Raw genomic sequence first — 25,031 nt, forward strand, 5'->3', positions numbered from 1 at the left:
AGAAGAAAAACTGTTTTCCACGTCAGTGATTTAAGATCCGCTTGGGCCAATGGTTCAAATGGGGCTCTAGTCAATGACTGTAGAACCATGGGAAGATCCCAGGATGGTGATCTCAGCCTTTTTTCTGGATAGAGGTGACGTGCACCTTTGAGAAATTGAGTAACCAACATATGTTTCCCAACTGATAAACCTTCCACAATACTGTGGAAATGAGAAATAGCCGCCACATAAACTCGTACTGTGTTGACTTTTTTTCCTGAGTCTAAAAGCAACTGAAGAAAGCATAAAATAGAATCGAGACCACAATTCATGGGGTCTAAGTTTTTGTCCTGACACCAGTTAGAGAATACACGCCACTTGCTCGAGTAGTTATCCCAAGTTGAAGGCGCTTTAGCATTGTTTATGGTTTTTCTTACTGCCTCCTCTAGCTGACAAGAGAGGGGATCAGTAGGGGCCAAACCCAGAGTTGTAATGTGGCTGGGTTCGGGTGCCAGATCTGTCCCTCCACTTGAGAAAGAAGGTCTGTTCTGATTGGTAGTGGCCATGGATGGCCCTCTACCAGACGTAGGAGAAGTGGGAACCAATGTCTCTTTGGCCATTTCGGGGCGATCAGTAAAATCTTGCAACGTCCCAGATCCACCCTTTTGAGCACATGAGGAATCAATGGTAGGGGAGGAAAAGCGTATAATAACCCTCCCAGCCACTCGTGAAACAGTGCATCCAGTCCCAAAGGTCCTCCTTGGCCGCTCAGAGAGAACCACATCTTGCAATGGGTTGTCTCGGCTGATGCAAACAGGTCGGTGTGGGCTCTTCCAAACCGGGTCCAAATCAGATGCACCACCTCCGGGTGCAATCGCCATTCCCCGGGAGAGGAGATCGGCTGCCCGGTTCACTTCTCCGGGTATGTAGATTGCCCTGAGAGAGGCAAGTCTCGGGTGAGCCCAAAACAGAAGTCTCCTGGTTTCCCGGAGGCAGCGCAATGACCTGGTGCCTCCTTGGTGATTGATGTAATACACTGCCGACATATTGTCGGTTCTTACAAGGACATGCCTGTCCTGTAGGAACGGAATCAAGTGTCTCAGAGACAGATAGATTGCTCTCAGCTCCAGCACATTGATGTGTTCCATAGTCCATGGGAACATCCATGAGCCTCTGACTGATCTTCCTTGCCAGACAGCCCCCCAACCTTTCAGAGAAGCATCAGTTGTCACCACCATTCTCCTCGCTGGTATATTCCCCAGAGGAACACCTTGACCCAACCTGCTGCTTCTTATCCATGGAAGCAGAGCCTGAACACATTTCTGTGTGACCTTCAACTTCACTCGCCTGTGTAATTTTGGGTGGAGTTGAAATTTGTTGATCCACCATTGCAATGGTCGTGCTTTGAGCAGTCCCAGAGGCACTACCTTTATTGCTGCTGATATCATCCCCAGTAATCTTTGGAACTGTGCAAACTCCATCCGCTTGCCTAAGCGGAAAGATTGTGCCAGGGCAGATAACCTTGCTACCCTCTGTGGGGACAGAGATGCTGTCATTGTTAAGGTGTTCAAAACTAACCCTACAAATACGGTTTCTTGCCGTGGTTCGACATTGCTTTTTTCGTGATTCATGCGGAACCCGAGCTCTTGTATATGGTTGATAACAGCCTCTGTATCTCTTAAAACCTTGTGACGACTTGGTGCACAGATCAGCCAGTCGTCCAGGTATGGGAGGATCTTTATTCCCACTGCCTGAAGAGGGTAAAGAGCGGCTGACACCACTCTGGTAAATACATGGGGAGAGAGGGAAAGGCCAAAGGGAAGGACCTTGAATTGATATGCTTGGCCTTGAAAAGCAAAGCGAAGGAACTTCCTGTGATCTGGATGAATGGGCACATGAAAGTATGCATCTTTTATGTACAAAACTTTTATGTATGCATTCAGACGTCTTAGGTCTAAGATGGGTCGGAGACCACCATCTTTTTTGGACACAAGGAAATAGTTTGAATAAAACCCAGTGTGCTGTTCGTAGGGTTGTAGCCGAGTAATTGCCTTCTTCCCAAGAAGGGTTGTTATTTCTTTGGATAAAATTTCTGCCTGGACTGCGTCTTTGACCACAGTTAAGTGAATCCCTGAAAACGAAGGAGGTCGTTGCCGGAACTGGATTCTGTATCCGCTTTTTATCGTAGCGAGTACCCAACGATCTGAGATTTTCCTCTCCCAGCTGTCCAGGCTTAGCTGGGAGCAGATTCCGGCAGCTCTTCCAGGATTGCTATGCAGTTCCCCCATAGGGGCCTGAGCCCCTGGGGTTTCGCTTCTTTTGTGGTGCATCTCTAACTGATGTACGATACCGAGCCATTTGTGAATGCAGTGGTGCTTGTCTGGCACTTTGTCTGTTATCAAACCTCTGAGAATGGGTATTTTTTCTTCTGTTGAAATTGAAAGGCTGAAAGCCTCGATATGACTGTCTAGGTGCCTTAGCGGGACCAAACGTGCGTTGCACTGATTCTCTTCTCTTCCGCGCTTGCTCAGCTTTATCAAGTGTCGTCTGAGAGTCTGGGTGAAACACACGGCCTGGTGTGACGGGCATGTAGGTCAGTTCCTTCCTGATAGTATCAGGTAGGGAATTCTGCGCTAACCAAATCTGCCTACGAGAAAGGACTGCAGATGACATAGAAGCCCCAATGTCTGGGCGTGCGTAACCAGGGCTGCATCGACCAAACCCGTAATGTCCCAATCCTCCGGATTTATAAGTTTCCGTAATGAAGCCAGAATTATGGCTAAGGCATTACCAGATCGGGCAGCACGTGTGGCTGAGTTGTAGGTTCGACACACTAGGTTATCGGTTTTCTCACACTCTTTCCGGGGACAGCGTGGGTCATCAGTCACCCGGTCTAGACCCAAGGATGTTAAAGATGCCATTTCACGCTCCACCGATGGCATACCGCCCATGCTGGTTTCTGCAGCATATTGTATATTAGCAAAGCGTCTGCAACCAGCATTGAACTGGGGTGCAGCTTTGGGATGATTCCAGGCTTTGCTTAGCATCTGTGAATAGTCCTCAGTAACAGGAATCGAAACAGATGGTTGAGACTGGGAGACCCCAGCCCACACACCTTGCACCACTGGTGTCGTCGATGCCTCAGCCTGGGTTTCCAGACCTAAAATTCTTGCAGCGCTAAGAATTCTGTTAAAAATGTCAGGTTGGTTACTGTCTCCATCAATAGCAGAAGACCTGGACCCATCTCCTTGATCTTCCTCACCCACATCCTGATCATTACTACCAAAAAGAGAGTCATGAGCATGAAGAGAAATTGTGTCAGGAATGTTACCTCTTCCGCCCTGATTTGGAGGCATATCATCCTCAGAAACAACAGATGAAGCTGCATGTTGTTGTCCACCTAACCCTAAAACTATCCATTTTCCCAGCCAAATCCCATAAAGTCGCTAGAATTTGCACCTGGGTGTCAGCTTGAGGTTCTGAAGCCCTTGACCTTCTTCCATCAGAGCAGCTAGGTCCATTATGGACTTCAACGGGAGAATGTTCCCTTCTCCGTTTAAGCGAGCGTGCATCAACCACTGATCCTGACGCACCTCTATCATGAGCTGGCCAATCACACTCGCGATGTCCATCCCGAGGATGCATAGTAGCACGACAATAATGGCACAGAGGTTGACTCATGATTGTTAGACAGCTGCGTACAGTTGTAGCTCAGATAACACATAGGAATATGAATACTCTACTCCTGCGCACAGGAGTTTGCCAATGATATGTAAATGTGCGTATACACAATCAAAATCATATATATATCTACTTAATTTCACTGAGCCGCTGCGAACAGTGGAGTCAGTGTGATAACTTTATTACTTGATTCAAAAAAAAAAAAAGATAAAAAAAAAAAAAGTTTTTTTTTTTTTTTATGCAACACCTATCTATGCGCGAACGCACAGATCAAGACAGGTGACCGAGACCCCTCCGCTGCGAACAGCAGATCAACAGGTAAACAAATAAACCTCCTTTCAACTGATGTGAATATAGATCAAAAAGTTACTCACCACATCCGTACGCTTCTTAAGCGTCGGAATACAATCCCTACAAACAAATTTTAACATGAATCAAATTCGTTTATTTGTAATGTAAATAATACCAACCACTCACCTGAAATATAGAAGAAAAAGGAAAAAGATACCGCAATCCTCAGGGGCACCAGGCGCCTGCACTATAGTGATGGATTGAATGGTAAAGATTTCCAAATAACAGCGTATACACGCGGATTTCCTCCAAACCGGTCTCTAGAGAGGCGAGAGAGGCAAAGAGGAAGTGTTCGGTTCATCCGGATGTTTTATAGGGAACCAACCACTAGGGGTCAGTCATCTGACATTGTTTACATTAGGTCTCGAGGAGAGCTAGCAGAATGGCGTCATTCAAGGTAAGACCGTGGTGACGGTCTGAGTGAGGTCGAAATAGATCTACCAGTCGCGTCCCTGAAGAAGTGCTGCTGAGTTTAGAGATGAAGCGGTTCGATTTTCAGCTCATCTCCTGGCATTTCATTCTTCGCTAATCTATGAGTCATTAGAGTCAAACATAAGTGTGCAAGAGCAGCGGACTGTTTGTGGACCATTATTAAACCACCACTGGTTCTGATCAATATTATCAGTGAGTTTGAAGGATGAGTAAAACTCATTATAGTGCATTTAAAGGGTAGTGGGAGCATTTAGTGCAGGTGATAAGTTCAATAATTGAGACTTTCTGATGACAGAAAACACAAATCTCCGACAAACGCAGATGCAAAAGGTTTCAATTTCAGTTCTGTTTAAGTAAGCTTACAGGTTTTATATTTTATATGTTTATATTTGATTTTTTGTGAAATGAGACTAAAGACATTTATTTGCTTGTATGATCAATGGGAATATTCTAATTTAAATTGGATTTAAATAAATGGTAAAGTTAATGGTAACATGTGAAATGTTTTTACAAATAAAAATGTTTCTGGTTCATTACGATTTATAATTAGTAAACAACATTTGTTGCATGAAGTAAAAAATATATATATATAAATAAATAACCAAATAAATAAATCAGATCCATAGAGTTTATAAGCCGAAATGTTAAACTCATGTTATAGTTAACAGACTTTTAATTAATGATTAAATCATTAAATATATAATGTTTCAATATTTTTTTTATATTTAATTATTTCAAATAAATTATTATTATTCAATTAAAATATTTGAGCTGTAAACTTATCTATATTCAATTAGATAATCATCAAACATTTGATTAAATATATAATTCTTATTTTTTATAAATTATTATTTATAAAAAAATGTGTGTGTGTATATATATATATATATATATATATATATATATATATATATATATATATATATATATATATATATATATATATTAGGGGTGGCACAGTTCGCTGAAAAAAACCCGAACCGTTCGGTTCACCACACACGGTTCAGCACGTGCTGGGACCGCGGTTCAATTTAAATTTGATAAAGCATCTGTTTTGCATGTTTAGCACGTAAAACAAACTGGGTTCAACTAATATATGTTTCTGTTGATGGATGCGCATTCTGGATTCCCAGACATTACAACAATAGCGTTGAAAAAAAAAAAAACCTGGACAAACCATTCACTCTTGATCAATGTGTGAAAGCCTTATGCTGGACTATGAGCAGTCATTTATTCCGTCATCATCCGCGTGCTGACAGCGCGCGCGCACAGGTGAGACCTGAACAGCACACGTTAATATGTATTTAAACTAAACTCATTTAAGCTTTGTCGCATTTAAGAGCCAGAGGACGTGAGCTCACGCGCGCAGTGAGAAGAATTGTGCATGCGCTCACCCGAACCGCGCAAACCCGCGCCTCAGAACGCGCCCAAATATTAAGCTCTCTCTCAGAAGTATTGTGTTTAAATGGACAAATTCACACAAAAATTATGTCAAAATGCCCGTTTTGATAAGTATCCTACAGCAGACATAGCCGGCTGAAGGCAGGCCACTGTATCAGTGTATTCTCTTAAAGTGACATTCTTTATATTAACAGCAACAGCAACAACAAAGAAATCACTCACTGTTCTTGATTAAAAAGCTTTTAGAACTTTAATAAAGAATAATCTTTAATTTATACAGTCCAATATTAAATGCTGTTTTACATTTGATTACTTTGTTAAATTTCTGTACCTAAAAACTAATGCTAGATCTGCCTAAAAAAACAATATATATATATATATATATATATATATATATATATATATATATATATATATATATGTATATATATATATATATATATATATATATATATATATATATATATATATATGTATACACACACACACACACACACACACACATCTTTATTGAAACTTTTTGTTGTTGTTGTTTTTTACTATTTTGAACATTATCTATTTTTTTCCACCAATGTTAATGGATCTTTATATATATATACATATATATATATATTTTTTATTTTTTTTCTACCAATTATCACTCTTTTATTGCTTTAATTCAGTCACTGCATTCTTCAAACAATTAGTCTGATGGATCAGAGGTGAGAGTGTCTAAAGAAAACAACAAATATAAATGATTTATTGTCACAGGAGTTGGCTCTGTCAGGAATCATTAAGAGTTGCTTCAGTGCAGCTGGAGGACATTGTGGGGTTCATAAGGATGGTTTGTTCATGATGTGACACTGACGTGCTATAGGTATGTGAAGCTTCTCTGTCTGATGCATGAAAAAGACATGACAATCTGAGTTACTAAAGAAGCCATATCATGAGGATTACACCTTTCTTGAGCTGTTTAAATAAAAAAAGTTAACTATACTAAAAATGTACTTAAACTTTTAAAAACTGAAAACTTTCACTCCAGTCCAAAAAGCACACATTGAAACTGAACTGCAAAACAGACTCGTATTTCTGTCAGAATGAAATCCAGTTTGCAAAGATGCTGTTCATAGTTGATGGGGCAATTAAAAACTATGTTGAATTTCACATTAAATCTGCAGCCCATGTGTGAGCGCAGCAAAGCACCATTCCTCAATTTCATACATAAAAAGGGTATTTATAATTAAGTGCAAATGGCTCGAAAACATCCAGTTTAATTGTACGAGTAAAAGAGATTGTAGAAAATAAATGGACTGTTTTTGTCTATTTTAAACTTGTTACTGTATGCTTCCTAAATCTAGTCTTTATGCCTGTGAAAGGCCTTGAATTTACCTAGAATAGGTCGAAGAAGCACTGACATTAAGGAATATATATATATATGTATGTGTGTGTGTCTGTGTGTGTTGCCAAGGATCAAAGGTGTGCTCACGATGTGAAGTTTGTTTAAAGGTTACCTTCTAAGGTACTTATGGCTAAATTTCCATTTTTCATACTCGTTTTTACTCATAGGCTTTAATCTCATTTTATTATTATTATCATTATTATTTTATTTGTATATCTGTTCTTCAGACAAACATGTGCATCTGAGAGCCACACAACACAAAGCATGTCACTTATTCAAATGAATGTGCAGTGGAGGATCAGTGGTTCGCTCAGATGTGGGCAACATTCCATCAGTGCATTTATGCCTCGTCAGCAAATGTTTGTGTGGCAGTGAAATGCAGAGGGAGTTCAAGCCTGTGGCTGGGTTAGGTCATTTAAAGACTTCTAATCAAGCGTCTAGTGTAAAATCTGACATGATTTGATACTGCATGTATAAGAGGGAAAAAAAACTGCTGACACAAGCTATGAATAGACATATTTTAAAATGGCCTTATATGTCTGCTGAAAAAATACTCATAAGATTGATGTATTCTCAGCAACCATTATTCTATTTCTACATCTCTTTCTGATTATCTGAAGGAATAGTCCACTCAAAAAGAAATGTTTTGTCATTATTTACTCACCCTTGGAAGAAGGTGCTTCCACAGAATGAAACGAAACAGCAAAGGAACAACATGAGGGTGAGTAAATAAAAACACAACAAACAACCTTGAAAGCAAGTAAGAAATACAATTACATTAAATCGCCTCATATAAAGTGTTAATGGGAGGACGCAGGCCTTCCTGCCACCTTATTTCAATACATGATCATAGTAGCTTAGTGCAACCTGCCACAGCACCTGCTGCCTTACTGTCCAATGAGAGGCCTAAGGTGGCTGAGAGAGTTTAACACACTGCAAATGAAAAAAAAACACTTATTAACAAATTAATAAAACTGACAAAACATGCTCTGCAAATACTCACAACACAACCAAATACAGAAACGCACTGCAAATACTCACAACACAACCAAATACAGAAACGCGCTGCAAATACTCACAACACAACCAAATACAAAAAACGCGCTGCAAATACTCACAACACAACCAAATACAGAAACGTGCTGAAAATACTCACAACACAACCAAATACAGAAACATGCTGCAAATACAGAAACGCGCTGCAAATACTCACAACACAACCAAATACAGAAACGTGCTGAAAATACTCACAACACAACCAAATACAGAAACGTGCTGCAAATACTCACAACACAACCAAATACAGAAACGTGCTGCAAATACAGAAACGCGCTGCAAATACTCACAACACAACCAAATACAGAAACGTGCTGCAAATACAGAAACGCGCTGCAAATACTCACAACACAACCAAATACAGAAACGTGCTGCAAATACAGAAACGTGCTGCAAATACTCACAACACAACCAAATACAGAAACGTGCTGAAAATACTCACAACACAACCAAATACAGAAACGTGCTGCAAATACAGAAACGCGCTGCAAATACTCACAACACAACCAAATACAGAAACGTGCTGCAAATACTCACAACACAACCAAATACAGAAATGCACTGCAAATACTCACAACACAACCAAATACAGAAACTCTCTGCAAATACTCACAACACAACCAAATACAGAAACGTGCTGCAAATACAGAAACGCGCTGCAAACACTCACAACACAACCAAATACAGAAACGTGCTGCAAATACTCACAACACAACCAAATACAGAAACGTGCTGCAAATACAGAAACGTGCTGCAAATACAGAAACGCGCTGCAAATACTCACAACACAACCAAATACAGAAACGTGCTGCAAATACAGAAACGCGCTGCAAATACTCACAACACAACCAAATACAGAAACGTGCTGCAAATACAGAAACGTGCTGCAAATACTCACAACACAACCAAATACAGAAACGTGCTGAAAATACTCACAACACAACCAAATACAGAAACGCGCTGCAAATACTCACAACACAACCAAATACAGAAACGCGCTGCAAATACTCACAACACAACCAAATACAGAAACGTGCTGCAAATACTCACAACACAACCAAATACAGAAACGTGCTGCAAATACTCACAACACAACCAAATACAGAAACGTGCTGCAAATACAGAAACGTGCTGCAAATACTCACAACACAACCAAATACAGAAACGTGCTGCAAATACAGAAACGCGCTGCAAATACCCACAACACAACCAAATACAGAAACGTGCTGCAAATACTCACAACAAAACCAAATACAGAAACGCGCTGCAAATACTCACAACACAACCAAATACAGAAACGTGCTGCAAATACTCACAACAAAACCAAATACAGAAACGTGCTGCAAATACTCACAACACAACCAAATACAGAAACGTGCTGCAAATACTCACAACACAACCAAATACAGAAACGTGCTGCAAATACAGAAACGTGCTGCAAATACTCACAACAAAACCAAATACAGAAACGTGCTGCAAATACTCACAACACAACCAAATACAGAAACGTGCTGCAAATACTCACAACACAACCAAATACAGAAACGTGCTGCAAATACTCACAACACAACCAAATACAGAAACGTGCTGCAAATACAGACACATGCAACTTCTCACAACACAAACATCTAAAAACCAGCTAGAAAATCTAGAAAACACAGATAGATAAATCTGTGTGCATCAGCAAGGACCTTAAAATGATGAGAAGACACTCTGAACAGACAGGACAGAAGTAAACCCATCATAAACAAAAAAATCAGATCAGACAAGCACATTCAGCTGCCAGTGGTGTCGTCAATCACACATATCAACAGCTGAAGGATGTAAATTCATATTAGGCTGCAAAGATTAACAAGACAAAAGCTCACAAAAACATCCATCGTTGGCCATCATGTCTTTCTTAAGAGCTGTCTGATTCAGTGCATATTATTCATCATCAGGAAAGTGAACGTAAAGTTGCTGCTGTCAGTCAAATCAAATAAATACAGAATGTGCCTGCTTCTCTTTTTTTTCTTCATTTTTTAGGTTAAGGAATAATCCACATTATGTGTCACCTCAGGAAGTTCTGGATGAAAAAGACTGAATCACACACATCTCTTATACGTCTCTAGGTTCTTACAATTCAACTTCAATTCAACCACCTAATTCCTAATAAAGTTACAGGCCTTTATTTCACTTACTTGTCAAATCCAATTTTTACTTGCATTTGTCACTTGCACAGTGTTAATTCTGTGTGCACACAACCACAATCAGCTTCCAATGATTACACGCACCTCCTGTAATCTGACAAACACACTCAGAATTACTCACAAACACCTCCCCTTTATGCCAATGAACCTTACAGAACACCAATCAAAATCCACCTCAGGAAAGGAAACAGCAGGGAACATTAATCTCCACCATTTCTTCTCAGAATTCCAAATCATTCCTAATGTCAATCAGGAAATCTGTGCAGCATTGTAGGTCATTCTGCACTGATTAGAACTGTATGCATTTGAAGAAGACTGAATATCCCTTTGTGACTTATACTCTAAAAAGGGAAGAACGTCTTCTGCATTTGCAAGTTGCAACTCATCAAGTGTGGGTCAGTGATGTTAGTGTTCTCTTTGGCAAAAGTTAGGGAGTTTGATTTGTGTCCACATTACATGGGAACAGCGTGGTGTTGATTGCTCCTGTCAGCGTCACATCTGTGATCTGTCTAACATCAATTTTGTTTCTGTCAACAGTGGCAGGTCTAGAAGGGGCATCAGCAACAAGCATGTAATCAAAGAAGATGGTAAACTTTAGGGATGCACTGAAATTAAAGTTCTGGCTGACACCAGTAAACTGATAATTAATTTTATGTCAAGGCTGATAACTGGACAAAATACAAAGTGAATGTGACGAGTGGGGCGGGGCCGAGGGACATGGGAGCGAGGCCGGGGGTGTGATTGGAGATGAACTACACCTGTTCGACCCACCGGTCTCGAGGCCCATGGAGGAGATGGAAGGATATAAAACTGGAGCGACGACAGTGAAGGACGAGAGAGGACCAGGCCTGGGCTTTTAGTTGTGTTTTGGTTTTATTTTGCGCGCATCAGTCGTCCGTGAGGGGCTGATGCGCTGTTTTTGTGTTTATTTTGATCATTAAAGTTTTCTGTTGATTGTGCGCTGGTTCCCGCCTCCTTCTTCCGGATGAATACAAAGGTTTATTCATTACAGTGAAAAAAAACATATTGTTTAAATTCTTCATAAAAACCATATAATGTGTATATATATATATATATATATATATATATATATATATATATATATATATATATGACTTATAAAAATAATTATATTAATTATATTATTATACTTGATATTCAAGATTACATTTAACAGTATAATTACTTTTTGGGAATTTAGATTTGTTTTAGATGGCGGCAAAAGTAATGTAAACACAAATAGGAAAAATTTGCATGCACAATGTAAATATTAACAGGAAAAAAAAAGAAAATAAAATAAAATGTCCCAGTAATTTTCTGCCAGCCAGGATACTATTGAGTAATTTTTATTTTTTACAGCCATTACATTTCTGTTAACTTCAAATTCAAAATGTAAATTATACAGGCAAAACACCTGAAAAAAAGAACATGCACAATTCCCTATTACTACTATTTTTACAGTGTATAATATCATACATGTTTGTGTTATACACTGTAAATATTTTTAATTCCATTCAATTTGCATGCACCTCTGTTATTCCCACACAAGCAAAGTAAATGGATGGAGAAAGTCACCTGCTGACATCTTTGTGTCAAATTTTTCTCAATTTTTCAATGAAATGCAAGCTCTCTGTGATACTATAATGCCATTCTTATAATGTCATTAAGCCTGACAATAAGACATCCACAGCATCACTACCTCCTGCTCACTGTGGCTCAAGAGTCTATCTCAATACTCCTTTAATATTGTGACAGAACTCACCGACAGCAATTAAAACCTTGTACGTGACAGGCTGCATCCTAAAAAGGCCGCTTCCTGCTTAAGCAGGAAGACATTGGTGTCTACTTCAGTCAGTGCAAAGGAATCACACAAGGATGCACAACTAAATTAAACTATAATGGGATTTGCTTCAAAACAAACCTGGAGAGTGAACCTTCTTTCTATTACACAAGGTCAACTGAATATTTGCTGGATTTTAAGTTACACTTTTGCTACAGGAGGTCAAGATGATTCCGTTGACCGCAATGTGACGACTGTGTAATGAGTCCTGTGCCCGGGGCATTAGTGGAAGGGTTTAGCTCTTACTGCCTGAGCTTGTTTGGAACGTAAACATTGGTAAGCCTAATTAGAGGAAGCCTTATCTGCCTCCCAGAGCGCACACGCATTACTGTGACCGCAAAGAGAACTACGGCTCATTTTTCAGCAGAAGACTGATGGCAGAGCAACATTTTTAATGAGCTGCTCCAACTGTAATGCATTTAATAAACAATCCCAGTGATGAAGGATTCAATTTTAATTTCCTGTTACAGTTTAACAAGCGCATGTAAACATGAGCTACTAAACTGCTGAACCCAAACTATAAAAGACTCTATAGTGTGTGCAGCTTGGTTCAAAACCATGTGTTCATGTGTGTTACCCTTAATAGTGTTGGAAAGTGTTGTCATTTCAGTATTAGGGTCATTAGTTGGATTTCCACCTACATATTGTTCATGCAAATTTTGGGATATTGCATAAAAACGCTGAACGGAAATACCAAGATAGCAATAATAGGTTGAAATCTGCATCGTGTGTTCAAGAACATACTGTGGCACTCATGACAAGCATGGGGGTAAATCTTGTGCAGAATAACAATGTGATTTCCTGAGGTCACAGGAGCTTTTGTCAATTTTGTGCATCCCAGTGGGGACTGATGAAGAAATGAAACCTACAGTATGTTTTAGTACAAAAAACTGACTTCATTTCTCATAATACTGTACTTCTTTAAAGGACAATTTTTTTTGAAAAAACAAACAAACATTGTGACAAAAATGTATAGGTGAACCCTACATTCAGAAAAAAATGCAAAATAACACCAACTCAAGTAAATGTATTTCCATTAATCTGCAAGTGATTTATCAAGCCCTTAAAAACATAAAAGTTGCTGTACTTTTTCATAAAGGATCACAAAAACAGACAACAAACCAGTGTGGCTCTGACCTTTTGGTGCTGAACATGTTGGCAGGACACTCGTCTCTGACTCAAAGGTTTCCTTTTGGGACAAACCTGAGAAAGTAACCAGACACAGAAAGGATATTAAGAGCAGATATGTGAAGGTGACCTGAGCCCAAAACATTCCAAAACCACACTGATTTTATCCCAAAAAACAAAACCACATTCAACAGATTCAAACACAGTTACACAGCTTGAGAGCTTCTAAACTAGAAAAACTCTGAGCGTAGGGTAATCTTTTATCACATATAAAGAAAAATACCACATTTGAAGAAATAATGACCACAGAATTATTATTTTGGACACATTCACAAATATGAAAAGTGACCAGAGGATAAAGAACAAACTGGCTGATTAATGTCTGACTGAAGTACATTGAGCTTAATGATCTCAAACACTCTCATTAAAGGCTTAGTTTAATAGTTTCTGTGAGCTGATGAATAATTCATTAACACTCTGGTTGAATGTTGTGAGATGTTTGCAGAGCGTAAGCTGTACTCAATCAACTGACAGAAGGAAGAGTTTGCAGTCCTCTACGTCTGTTAATTGGGTGAAATGTAAAAAGTGTTGTCAATGCTGCATGGCCATTCGAGACAGAATACTTGTTGAACTCTTTGCAGTATATAGTGTATACTGCCTATTTTAAGTGATGTAGCCTGCAGGCAATGGGTACTCTTTAATGCAAAGGATACGGTGGTAAAGGTCATCATTAATGTGCAGGACTGTGTGTCATAACGAGAAGGGGTGACTGCTCCGCTCCAACATGACAAAAATCACATCTTTTGTTGTAATCGACAGAGAACAACTGAGAAATTTGAGAACAAATAGTCATTGAAAAGTATATTATATATTTGTGTGTGGTTGTGTCAATGCTTTGTTGTTTAATTCCTTTTAATGTCACAGGCACACAAAACATTGGTCTATTTTGAGAGCTGTGTGTTGTGGAGTTCTGGGATTACACAGAGAGATGGCATTGATGAACAGGACTGAATCATGGGACTTTCTCCTGCTCGGTATTCCACTTTCAAACTCTGATCTTCCCTTGCTGATTTAATCTAGTCTATTTTTAACTTAACACATCTGAGACACGTGTGGGAGGAGATGTGAAAAAAAAAACAGATAGAGCATGCTGAAGAAAGAGAAGAGTTGTAATCATAAAAGCTGTGGTTTCTGCAGCAGGTAGAAAAAAATCAGTTCTTTTTGTCATAAACCCACAGCCACAACAGTAACGGAAGCAGAGGTCTCTGCTGAGGGAAAGGTGGCACGTTCAGAAGGTCATTTCATTTTATTGTATTTCCTCTTCTCAGCAGTGAGTCATCCCTCTGGTCTAAGCGTTCAACAGATTTAGAGTGATTTCATCAAAGGCCTTTCATCGCTCCAAAATAAAGTGGCAAGGACTGTGTTTGTGGTTTCAGAGAGCAGTGGCAAGCTAGAGGAAAGTATTGCTATTGACATTGAAATGTAAGGCCCAGTGAACACTACAGGACAGAAGCGGGGCGCCTTGAGTAAATTTAAAGACTCAGTTTATACAACTAACTACAGAGTGGGTTGACTTTAAACAACCATCGCAAAAGTACCATTGTTCTTCTACATACTCACACACAATGCAACATTGCAAGAGTTCTTGACAACATCAACAAAAACAGTGAGGAGGGTTTGCGGTCATTTTCTTAAACAGAACACGAAGAACAAGAAGATAAACAATATAGATGGCACAGCGACTGGGGAGACGTGGGCAGTAGCTTGCTGGCACTTTGATAGCTTGTCTTTTTTTTCCCCCACTTCCTATTGGGAATTTTGGCCCACTGAATCAAATGTATAAAAAAATGGATGTGATTTTCCCCCCCACCCTTAAGACTATGCTTCTCAAACTGTGGTATAACTAAAGATTTAGTGTACTTTTTTTTGTCAAGGATTTTACAGAGATTTTCAATCTGGTTTAGATTAGGACACTGGGCTGGCTGTTTCATTATTTCAATGTTCTTTGCTTCAAGGAACTGGTTTACACATTTTGCAGTGTGATGGGGGCATTTCCTTTAATAAAAATTGCAAGCTGATTGGGTGATGCTTACAGGGAAGGTACCACATGTTGCTGAAGGAGGTTCTGATAAACATTTGCATTCACTATGTCATGTACTGTAGTCGTATAAGCCCAACTCCTGCTGCAGAATACATCTCCTAAACCATGACACTTCCTCTTTCACCTTTGACTGACTTCTTTACGCACTTGGGCTTCAGTCTTTCCCCAGTTTGACTCCGAACAAAATGTTTCCCAATACCATCAGGCCCAAATAAATTAAACTCGCTCTCATCACTAAAGTTAAGTTTGGATTAGCTCTCCTCAGCTCCTCAGCAAAGGTTAGTCTAGCCTTTTGATTCTCTCTGCTGGTGTCTTGGTCACTGAAAAGTGCGCTTTCAGTCTGATTTCTCTTAAACGTGCCGAGACAGATCCATACCCTGTTCAGCACTGAACTGGAAAGCAATTCCAGCTGCTGCGTTGAACCGATTCCCCATTGAGAGTCTCCTCATTATCCTGTCCTCTCTTGCATTTGTCTTATGTGGACGACCATTCTTTTTGGGTTACTTGAAAGAATTAGTGTCATTGTAATTATGTAGTATTCTAGAAATCACAGATTTTGAATGACCAGCTTCTCTTGCAATGGCTGAAAGGATCATCCCTCTAGACTTCATCTGGACAACCTCCTGTTTAAGGGTTTCAGTCACCTTAGTGGGAGGGGCCTGCCATCTCGCAATCTCAGTAAATATTACAGGAATGCTGCCAGTTAAACGTCTGTCATATAATTAAAGAAATTAGCACCGGGTGCCAGATTAACACCAATAAATTGGAGGTATCTGTAAGTGATCTCAAATTTTCTCTAATAAGTTGATTTTCAAATGTATCATTTACGTTTTTTATACTGTGCTTCAGAATACAATTAATTCATGAAATTTGCTTTAAAAACTTCACCCTCTACTCCTGTTAGGATAACTTAAAATAGGACAAAGCAGTGACCTTGAAATTTAGGAAATACACACACACACACACACCGTTGGGGGGGGGGCATCCCATAGGTGTAATGGTTTTTATACTGTACAAACTGTATATTCTATGGCCCTACACCAACCCTACTCCTAACCCTCACAGGATACTTGCATTTTTACTTTCTCAAAAAAACGAATTCTGTATGGTTTATAAGCGTTTTGAAAAATGGGGACATGGGTTATGTCCTCATAAGTCACCCTGTCCTTGTAATACCTGTGTCATACCCATGTCATTATACAGAGTTGTGTCCTGATATGTCACAAAAACACAGCGACACACACACACACAAACACACACACATATATATTTATACATATATATCTACTCAAAACTTTTGAATGGTAGTGTATTTAAAAACATTAGCCATTGTGTAAAATTACTAAAATTATTCCAATTTAAGATTTTGATCATCCAACCCCACCATGGTCTGTACATGTCTTAAAAAAATCAAGGTACTTTTTCATAGGAGCTGTTTAAAACATGTGCTTAAATGGAACAAAAAGCTCCAAAAATCACCAGCACAGAAACGAACACATCATGCATGTCATTGGATGGCGTCACTGTGCGTCTGCAGTGAGGTGACTCATCCTCCACTGCGCTCTCATATCATCATCCTTTACCTGATTCTTACAGAAACTCTTTAAACCTGACAACATCTCCAGGGACTAATAGGGGTCAAATGAAGCCTACAGAAACTTGACGTGATTAAGGAAATTCTCCTCGCAATTTGCAGCAGATGTGTAAACAGGCCTGCTTTTGATTCTGAACGCTCTGTTTACACTCATTCCAGAGGTTCAATTCTCATCACAGGCTGCTGTTGTCCTCTGTTCATTGCCTGCCATATAATCAAGAAATCAAAGCACAGGGGGACGATTTGCTCATGCAGATTAACAAATAAAGACCTTGACAAACACTGCTGATTCTACAAACATGATAGATGGAGTGAGTTAATCTAGACCTGTATAAATCACTATCTAATGACAACATACAAGACTGATATCCTAATAGTTTTGCCTGATAAATGGGGGGGGGGGGGTATAGATTTAGGAAAATATATTTATCTCAATTCCTCTATACACTGTTTCGTGTTACCTGGTCTCTAAATTTGTTCTCATGCATGTCCATAAGAATAGATAAAACACATAAACAAATGACTTGAAAGAAAAGCTTGGCTGTTTTTCATTTACACAAAACATGATAAAAAAAAAGAAAATTATGGTTGAGACAGTGGTTAGAGAGAAGTGGCCAGGAGTTTGATTTTTCAGGCAACATATTTAAACATGAAAGAGTGACTAGCTTCAGTTTTGTAGTTTGTGCATGGCTTGAGGAATACGACAAATACAAGGTAAACTACATCACAGAAAACAAGATATTATGAAATTACAATTCTTACAATTTCCCAAGTCAGAATGCAAATATTTTTTTTGTTTCAAATCAATTGCGTGTTCACATGGTTATGGAGTAAGTGAAAAACTGAAGAGAAAGCTCTGTGTTGTGATATCTGAGACACACTGGGATTGTCTGAGACCTGCTCAGGATATTCATTGCAAGACCTTGCCACCCTTGAGCAGACGTACGTGTTTTAGATAATTATTAAACTGTCATCACCCTTTGTTTTCCCATGATGCAATTCCTTTACATGTGTTAGAGTTTTTGTGTTGTTTTACTGGAATATTCTCTGTGCAGTTGATTAACTTTAATTTTGAGATTATTATATATTATTGTCAGGATAGTACTCGGGAGACAGTGGTAGTGAATTCAACACAAAGTCTTTATTTAGACAAGAGTTCGTGAGAGGTAAGTAAGTGTAATCTTCGGTGCGGGTTCTGTGGAGTTCGTGTCCGTGGAAGCCAGGTAGTTTCGCTTCTGTGAAAGCCAGGTGAGTTCGTTACGTGTCAAGACATCAAAGCCACACAATACGTGAATATCAATACTTGTCTCTTCTATTTGCAGTGGAAGATCAATGCTCGAAGAATCACATGGGCACTCAAGAGATATCGAGGTACGTAGGAGAATTCACAAATGTAAGTATACATTACTGCTGGTGTTTCCTTGAAGACGAGGTGAGTTGGAGACAAGATCGTGAGGTCGATTCCTGTTGGATCCTAATCGAGGCTCGACCCAGAACTGGTGCTGAGATACCTGTTTTATAGTGCTTTTAATGAGATCGCTGATAGGGAACAGGTGTGGGTGATTTGTTTAACAGGATCCTGACAATTATATTATATATTCTGTATTTAAAACAAATAAAAGAGTAAAAGTTTAGAAAACCAGCCTTTTGAAATGAAACTACTTTGTTACGTGAAATAAATTCTGGGCCCATGCTGATTTCACCAAAAAGCATCTTTAGATTTAAATGTAAATAAAATAATTTTAACAAGCAAAATAGCCAGGTCAGTTTTGAAAGATGTAAATTCCAAATTCAGATTTTCTATCTCACAATTCAGACCTGTGAATTCTGAGACATCATTTCCCCCCCTTTTTTTCTCCTGTGGCAGGTTTGAGGTTCCATATCAGGTTATCAAAATTATTGTTTTTCTAAAAGAATTAAAGACAATAGTAAATCAGTAAGTTCGAAATGTACTGCAACTCCTTGTAATATTAGCTCCAGTAAATACATTATTAAATCTATAGAACATAAACAGTGCTTTAACCTTGTAGAAATGAGCGCGTGTGCTTGAGTTCCATTCCCCATTCTGAACACAGATGTGATTGTTTGAGCTCTTGGCAAGGTGGCACTCTGTCAGTGCAGCTCTGGATTTATTCTGCTGAGTCATAACACAAAATGATATTATGTTGACAGAGACAAATGCCTCAGGAGGCAGAGCTCTAAAATGACTTTGTTCCAAGGTAAATTTAATCTTGAGTGCTAGATGCATTTCGATACAACAGAGCACAGATACAGTCCTATAAAAGCATTTCATTCCCGCTTTGGTGTTGGTCATGTGCATGTGGATTTTGCCAGTTGTTTGTCAGGTTTATCAACATTGACTATTAAGAGCTGGACGTAATGCACATTTAAAAGGGAAGTGTTTCATTTGTGCACCACAGTACATTGTTTTTTTTGGGATATTTTGTCATCTGCACGGCAAAAATCAATGAAATCATTTGCCATTGCTCAAACAATGGTTAGTCATATTTCAAATTAAATTTGCCGAGTCAAAAAATGGACATGTCGGGAGAGAGTAATAGCTGCTGTTACTAATTCAATGAAAGCTTAATTTCGCAAATCTGTTCCGATGAAGAATCTAATACACCTACATAATGGAAAAGTAACTTTTCAGCAAATGTTCACATTTGGCTGCACTATTCCTTTAATGCCTGCAAGGGTCAGTCGCTGCATTACTAGGGCTTAAAAGAGCAAATCCCATCCCTAATCTACAGATCACACTACTCTTCTGTTTACACTGTGAATTTAAATCTTTCACTGGACCTTCAGCACCATAAACCGCTGGTCATAACTATTAAATATTATGCAATTGGTAACACTTTAGTTTAAGGACATATTCTTTGACTAGTTGCTTATTATCACAGATATTACTAGCATATTGTCTTAAAAAGCACATATTAATGCTTTAACAATTTAATTTATTAATGCTATATAAACTTAACGACCCCCTTAGGTGAGCGTGATTTCACCAAGTACAACATGTTCCTTGATCAGCATCGTTGTTGTAAAACCAGTACTGATTACCAGGGCCCCAAAGGAAGAGAGGGCCCTTGAAAAGTCTGGAATATATATTTTCAAGGGGGGGGGGGCCATTAGGACTGCCTATGCATAGGGCCCGGGATCTTGTGCAGCCCCTGATTACACCTACAGCTGTTTCCAATTAGAAGGACTATTTAAGTTGCGCTTATTCACATTCACATTGCAAAGTATTGTTTTTGCTGTTGTGGACTCTACCAAGCATTTTCATTCGCCATTGCATTTGCATATGCCTTGTTTCATTGTCTTGTTTATTTATGACTTTGGACTTCTCACCTGGATTATGACCCTTGACTGTTCCTTTTGACTTCTCTTTTGCCTCTGCCTAGGATTACATTGTTTGCTGGATATTGACTTTGTCTGACTACGCCTTTTGTGAAATAAAGCTCAGACTTGGTTCTACCTGAAGAGTCCACATTACAGAAATACTCCGCCTAACACAGAACAAGTGGCTTTTTGACACCGCTCTACAATGGATCCAGCATCTCGCCTCATTTAACTTCAATGGACCTTGCCTGTTTGACTAAGCCTTTTGTGAAATAAAGCTCGGACTTGATTCTAGAAGAGTCCATGTTACAATAATTAAGATAGCCTCTCATTTTCAAGGCCACTCATGATACTAGTTGAATTATAAAATAAGATTAACACATTTAATTTAGGGACCAATTCTTACTATTAACTAGCTGCTTGTTAGCATGCCTAGTTAACATATTAGCTGTTTATTAGTACTTAAAAAGCATTTATTTTACATGACCATATTCAACCAATAAATAACTTGAACAACTACCTAACTAAAGTATTATTAAGCAGCAAATTAGGAGTTTATTGAGGCAAAAATAATTTGTTTATTGCGAGAATCTGACCTTAAAATATGGATTTAAATAAGATAAAAAATAATAACATTGCAGTCTAATAAACTATATTACTTATTGGAAGATTGTTTTCATCCCAATTATTAATACATTTTGTATTGAACATTGTTGCAGCTGTTTTATAAAATCAACATGCCAAGATTTGAACATAGTCAAGGCTTCACAGCATGCCTAAGAATTCATCATCAATGATTTATCTAATGTTTATTGCTTTTTATTTAAAGTAATTACGTATTAAAAAGATAGACATATATATTTGTATTGATTGCTGGTGGAATCAGCTGCAAAACAGCATCAAAATCAACTCTGTACAGTACATAACCACAAAATGCAAATAAATCAGTTAGCAGTTCATTGCTGTGACACAAATGTTAACAGGATTACTGTAGCATTGCCATCACTAACAGATACTGATATTAAAGCTTAGACATCTTCTCCTCATGAAACAGAAACATATCTAATACATTTTAATGCAGTCCAACACAACAACCCTTTTTAAAGTCTTGATATTTCAGTTTTTTCGATCGGTCACATAAATCATTGACTAGTTTGTGTCAGCCCACTCTTAATTCATAAATGAAATGTAGCTGCATGATATATCACTGTAGTCTTAACCTGTAAAGATCCCATCACCTGGAGGACTCCAACCGCCTTCATTGGATTTAGGATTAAGACTGTTATGCAATACCATGAGCTGACTACAATGCCGTAGAAAGAGAAAGAAACCTAGTGAGCTGACTACGTAGGCAGCATTTAAAGTATGGTCCAAAAGGTAGACAGCATGATTACGGTAATTAATTCTTATCAAAAGGAAGCACTGTATGCATCTTTTTTTTATGTGCTGTAAAGTAAGTGATCAGTCAAAACTGAAGTGGAACCTTCATTTTGAAAGAATCTGAGAGAGACAAGCTGTCATGATGCTCAGTCTTTCATGTGACTGTGTCTTTCAGAGAGAATGGAGCTGAATTTTAATTTCACTAAGAGATGAGAAAAGAATCCCTGTGCAATTAGAGAAATAGAAAATAAATGGTGTGTGAGGACATGACATGATCATGACATTTGAAGCTTTTGAAATCTGAATCCAGAACAAAAGAGTAAACTAAAGAGAACAAATAAGTTTGGGGTCAGAATATATATATATACAGATGTTTTCAATATAGATAATAATAAGACATTTTTCTTGGGCACCATATCAGCATATGATTTCATATGAATGATTTCTGAAGGATCATGTGTAAATTACATTTAAAATACATTAAAATAGAAAATAGTGGATTTTAATTGTAAAAATATTTTACAGTGTTACTGTTTTACTGTATTTTAATCACATAAATGCAGCTTTGGTGAGAATAAGAGCTTTCCAACCCCAAAATTTGAACCACAGTGAAACACACACACACACACACACACACACACACACACACACACACACACACACACACACACACACACACACACACACACACACACACACACACACACACCATGATTGTGAAGATCATAACTGATCTTCCAGTGTAAAAAATGACTGTAGGCTCGATCAAACAATAAAGCATCTGTCATTTTAGTGTCGCGAGAAAAGGAAATGACTGTCAAGATTTCTACCTTTACATTTTATCATAAAATGAGCACCTAAAATGGCTGTCCTACTCCAAGGCTCTTATTAAGAGTGAGATTTATTATCTAAAACATTACTGTCAGAGTGTCTATGTTCAGTATGAACTGAGAGGAAGAATATGTTCATTATAGATAAATCAAATCCTCTGGTGGGTCTGCGCTTCTCTGAATATTTAATGTGAACTCATATGTCAAAGAATACTAAACTGTACTGATTAATATTCACAGGTTACACATAACATTGATTTTACCACAGGTAAAGAGTGTTACATAAAGCAGGTAAGAACTACATAAAGCAGACTTCATTCAGGCTTCATTTCACAATGCACTGCTATGACATTATCAGCATAAAACTGGTGTACTGCAAAGATTTATCCCAAATTTTACAAATATTGTTCTTCCACAGGCTTCAGAGCGATTTTCTATCACCTAGTTTCCTCTGCAATTCACATTTGATACATAACAGACACATTTAAACTCCCCACTTAGAACAGCTTCTTTAATATTTAGTCTATGATGACACACAAAGAACAGATTCAAGGTCTCAAGCTGCCTTTTGATTCTAACTGAAAGCTGGAAAGTTTTCTAGAAGCACATCTATGATGAAGAGCTCCCCCTAGAGTATGAGATCGACTACACACATGCCCTTCTTTAACATTGAAGGAAAATCTGTTTTTCAATACAATGACATATTGAAAATATCTCTGTCTGAACTCAAGCAGGCAGAACATTTAGCAATGACATCTGCATCATGATGATGTTTTAGAAACATTTTCTATTTGTACTATTACATTTTTTAAGAGTCCATAAGAAATAAGTACTATTCAATTTTAAACACACAGCTGGGGTTAAACAAGGCTAGTTGTTAGCAATACTCATCTCTGATTTCAGTCACAGAGTCGCTCTCAGGGAACATCTTTCTGACAATGAACACAATTCAAGGAATCAATATTTGAAGTAAATTACTCTTAAATGAGTGTGAGTCTTGTTTAAAGTGGATAAGATTGCTCAAGTTTAAGAGGTTGTGTTTCTGCGAGAAGATTTTCATGCAGCGTCTCAAACAGGAATCCTCACATGAGAGGACGGGATCTTTTCAAAGGCATCATTGTTTAGCTTTTGAATTTCTTTTGTAGTATAAATCAAACGTAGGATCATTCAAAGCAGCACAGCAAGAAAGAGAAAAGGAAAACATCTGGAAATTACTGTTGTAGCTAACAAACCTTTGAAGGAGGATATCTTAAAGAGAGAGAGAGAGATCAGATGAGAGAGAGAGAGAGAGAGAGAGAGAGAGAGGGAATGGATAACAATCTAAAAACATATATAATATAATATTGTTTTTAAAAATCTCTCTCTCACTCTTTAATCAGTTAAAAATGAATTTATATTAAATAAATTAAAAAGGATTAAAAAATTAGTCTTAATGTACTACTAATTCTGGAGAGAAAATACATTTTTATTATTACAATTTTTTTATTTACTTTAATTTGTACTTTTACTAAATCTAAGCATCTAGGTAAAGTTAAATTATGTTTCACAACACCAGTAAAACTGGGAAGAAATGTCTATGATACATCTGCAAATGACAGACAGTGATTCCAGTGTGTCCAGTTTCTGAACATGCAAACCCCTCACAACAACCAATAGACTCTATAAATACACCGGTCTTGCCGCTTTATACATCAATATCATCATGTGTGAAGTGAACTCTTGTATCATTCAGGTGTTAAAGACTCTCCATGCCACAGGATGCAGGGGCTAAACAAGCATGAGACAGAGAAGAGAGAAAAGATGGGACTCACTCTTAAAATGAAGCTCTTTCCATGTCAGTCTCTTGTACACAGATGGTTGTGATGAGTTTATGTAGCCGGTCACAGTACTGCGCATCTGTGTGCAGGATGAGAGACACACAGAGTAATCTGACCTTCTGAATACAGACCAAACCACTGACAGGGGGAGGAATGGATCATACTATATCCTTTATGTCAAATACACAGGGAATGATTTATTTAGAAAGTCAGTTTTTTTCTATATAAGAATAAAGGTTAACATAATATGAACAACATACCAAAATATAAAAATTTTATATAGATACGTAAAATTAAATAAAATTATATATATATGTGTGTGTGTGTGTGTGTTTGTGAAAAATAGGGTTTTATAGTAAAAACTAAAAACTAAACTAAAATAAAAAATAAAAGAAAATTCAATATTATTTAAACAATTAAGTAATAATTAAATCATTGTACTAAAATAACTAAAACTAAACCTGAAATACAAATAAATAAAACTTTATAGACAAAATGAAACAAATTACTAAAACCTTAACTCAAAAATGGA

At 38.0% G+C, this 25,031-nt stretch overlaps 1 protein-coding gene across 1 annotated transcript in view; it reads right to left on the minus strand.

The window, feature by feature from the left end:
• The window catches only part of LOC132103531 (oxidation resistance protein 1-like), a 138,028-nt gene extending 113,430 nt beyond the window's left edge, over nucleotides 1-24,598 (minus strand). The window contains exons 1-2 of the mRNA XM_059508646.1: nucleotides 24,494-24,598; nucleotides 13,445-13,510 (exon numbers count right to left, since the gene is read on the minus strand). Coding sequence (XP_059364629.1) covers nucleotides 13,445-13,461 — 17 coding nt within the window. The 5' untranslated portion in view covers nucleotides 13,462-13,510; nucleotides 24,494-24,598. The remainder of the gene's footprint in view (nucleotides 1-13,444; nucleotides 13,511-24,493) is intronic.
• Between the last annotated feature and the right edge of the window lie 433 nt (nucleotides 24,599-25,031).

The sequence above is a fragment of the Carassius carassius genome, chromosome 24, assembly GCF_963082965.1.
Source record: "Carassius carassius chromosome 24, fCarCar2.1, whole genome shotgun sequence".
In the NCBI taxonomy this organism is placed as follows: domain Eukaryota; kingdom Metazoa; phylum Chordata; class Actinopteri; order Cypriniformes; family Cyprinidae; genus Carassius; species Carassius carassius.